Source organism: Austrofundulus limnaeus, unplaced genomic scaffold (genome assembly GCF_001266775.1).
Source record: "Austrofundulus limnaeus strain Quisiro unplaced genomic scaffold, Austrofundulus_limnaeus-1.0 Scaffold6, whole genome shotgun sequence".
Lineage (NCBI taxonomy): Eukaryota > Metazoa > Chordata > Actinopteri > Cyprinodontiformes > Rivulidae > Austrofundulus > Austrofundulus limnaeus.
The window spans coordinates 836,705-839,582 of record NW_013952408.1 but is presented as its reverse complement, the minus strand read 5'-3'; the positions used below and the strand labels follow the sequence as shown (position 1 = coordinate 839,582).

Sequence of the window (2,878 nt, the reverse complement as noted above, 5' to 3'; positions counted from 1 at the left end):
ATTTAAAAGAATAATTAAATAAATGTTACTACACCCAAAACCCCCTTTTTTAAGTGCAGCTCAGCAGGACCCGTTTCACGTTGTCGAACCCCTGCTAAAGAATTTAAAGCCTGAAAAACATTTCATCTTTTGTTTCATCTCTTTTCACACTCTTGTAGCAAAATTCCTCTCATTGTCAGTGTGAAGCGATCAGTGAAGAATGACCTATGAAACCTGGAAATCAGAATGTTTGTTCAGTAAGAACAAAGCCTTTAGAGTCAATAAAACAAGACTTTTACTTTTTGCTTTGGGGATAAATAATGAGAGCAATAAAGTGTTTTTTTCCACAGAGGATGTTGCTTTTGGAGACAAAATACCATGTGGCCAAAGCCTAATTAGATAAGTTTGAACAATTAGTAAATGAGTTCAGAGCTGTCACAAGCAGCTTCATGGGTCGCTGGATTCCTGTGTTGTCTCCTCAACTATCACTTCCTCATCCTACTTTTTTCCCACCAAACCCCTCGCATGATGTTAGATTCTCCCCAACGTTGCACCATCTGGATCTGAAGCAAAGTGACAAAAACAGATTTACATAATTAAAGAATAGAGGTTTAAAAACAAYTCACAATTTCAATGTTTTGCTTTGTTTGTTTTGGTTGTTGCCAGGAAGAAAGATTTTTAATGCATTCAGTTTGCAAATAATTTTTATGTATTATATATATATATAAATTTGTTCAGGTATTTGAAAACATTTAGCACATTTTTTGACACCTTGTGTTTTGCCAAGTTTTCTTTTTTGAAACCTTGTACAAATACGCCCTGTTTTAATATTACAGATAAGATAAAAGATAAAACTAAATTCCATTTCCAAAAAAATCAGTAAGAAAAAAGTCCAATGCTTACTCATAAATGTCTTTTTGCACGAGATGTTCACATTTTGAAGCTTCTTCTCTTTTGAATCTTTATATGAGGTTGTATTTATGACTTGTAGCTGAGATATCCGTGTCAGGTGTTCTGGTTAGTGTCACTTCTGAACCTAAAGAAAAGACAGTTTTATCCTCAAACCCAACATGACCTTCACCTTCTCCCAACATCTTCCATTAGCTGAAACATCTGTGAGGGTTTCTGAGCATGTACTCCTACAATTGCCCACAGAGAGCTATACAAGATGTTTAGATTTGATGTATTTTTTTAAACATTTTCCTCATTCTTTCCAGATCATCTCATGGTTCAGACTAATTCATTGTCCTTTTTCTGACCTGATGTGAGCAGAACTAAAACTCTTGTTTTGTTTGTCAAACAAAATGAACAAATGCTGTAAATCTTTGGTCTTAGACAAAAATCTTTTTTGTCTAGAATACACCAAATTTTAGCTCAGTTTATATAAAATGTATTTGATTATAGGCCTTTTTTTGTTTGTTTTTGAAGGTGAATTAGTTGTGTCAGCCATCTTGAATTGGGTTGACTTCACAAACCAATCAGCTGTGTCTAGTGTTTCACATTTTGCAAACAGATAGACAAAGTTTGGAAAAAAAATGTTTAGCTGCTTTTGAGAGATGTTGACAAAACACACACACACACACATACACTCACAAAATCATCACAATTAGCATTTAGCCCGTAAAACTTTGCTGCTGCTGCTGCTTGTGCTTAAAGAATAGCTATGCGAGTCCATTCTCATGCCCCCGTGTCAAGGTATTGACGCATGATCAAGCATCATTATGTTGACACCGGGGGGTACCCCCCACGTGTCCGTTCTGTACGAGATGAGGCGGAGGAAGACGGTGTGTTTTTACAAGCCTAGGATTGCGCGAAACTAACCATCCTAAACCCTAATTTTAACTTCTACTAGCCTTGTAGAGCCTAACCCTGACCACAGACTCTAAAGTTAACCATTAACCCTGATCACTCATGTTAACCACAGACCCTAAAGTTAGCCTTTAATCCTGATTCCTCATGTTAACCTCATATGTCACGCAAACCCGGAAAAGCCGCTGTCGACAAGCGGGTACTCCCCGCGCGTCAACAAACCGTCTATATGTTACAAGTCCGACATGAGAATGTGTTAGCCATGCTGCTCTTCAGAACTAATTCTACCTTTATCTCACTGTTTCTTTGCTACAATTGCTGATTTTCCTTTAATGAACTAAAACTGTCTTAATATGTTGTTCTTTATTGTTGATGACTTTATTTTTTAACATGTTACGCTTTACTAGGGTGCCACTGTACAACTGGCCACAGGACTACAGATGAAAACTAGCCTTTGGCTAATTCTGGCATGTTACAGATGTACTGTTATTAATATGCAATAAATAAATAAATAAATAAAAGATGAGGTGGAACTCTCAGGGTTGGTGGAAGAGCTTGTGGAGTGTGGGGTGGAGCATGTTACGGTTTTGCTGCACTGGCATGGTGGCATCTTCATGTTGGACAGGTGGGGGGTGGTAGGGTGGTGGATACGGAGAGAGCAGAGGGTTGTCCGTACCTCAGAGAGATGGATAAAGAGAAGATGATGCATTAGAATGTGTTACAGGTTAGTTTCTGGCTCAGACTCTTTTTATCTTTATTCTTTTCCCTCTTTTCTACTTCCTGTTTCTTTCATTCTGCTCTGCCTTCTGAACCATACAAATTAGTTTCTGCAGTTCTTGCTTTTCTCTGTCATCTGCCTCTTTCTCCCATATTTTAAAACATTCCATTTGCTCCTCTATTTCACTAAAAACTAAGCCTTTGACTTGTTTCTGTAATAACTTGTCTCTTAAATTATCCAAGTCTCCTGTTTATCTTTTTTATCTTGTCCTTCTTTGAATTGTTTGCCTATATGTTCACCCGTGGCTGATTCTGACCTGATTTGCTGCAAAAGTCAGTTGCACCTTTAAACATTTCAAGTGCTTTTTCAATA

At 37.4% G+C, this 2,878-nt stretch overlaps 1 protein-coding gene across 1 annotated transcript in view; it reads left to right on the top strand.

Moving 5' to 3' along the window:
• Window positions 1–2,415: 2,415 nt before the first annotated feature.
• The window catches only part of LOC106533171 (aquaporin FA-CHIP), a 7,776-nt gene continuing 7,313 nt past the window's right edge, over window positions 2,416–2,878 (top strand). Inside the window, exon 1 of the mRNA XM_014029414.1 lies at window positions 2,416–2,512. Coding sequence (XP_013884868.1) covers window positions 2,502–2,512 — 11 coding nt within the window. The 5' untranslated portion in view covers window positions 2,416–2,501. The remainder of the gene's footprint in view (window positions 2,513–2,878) is intronic.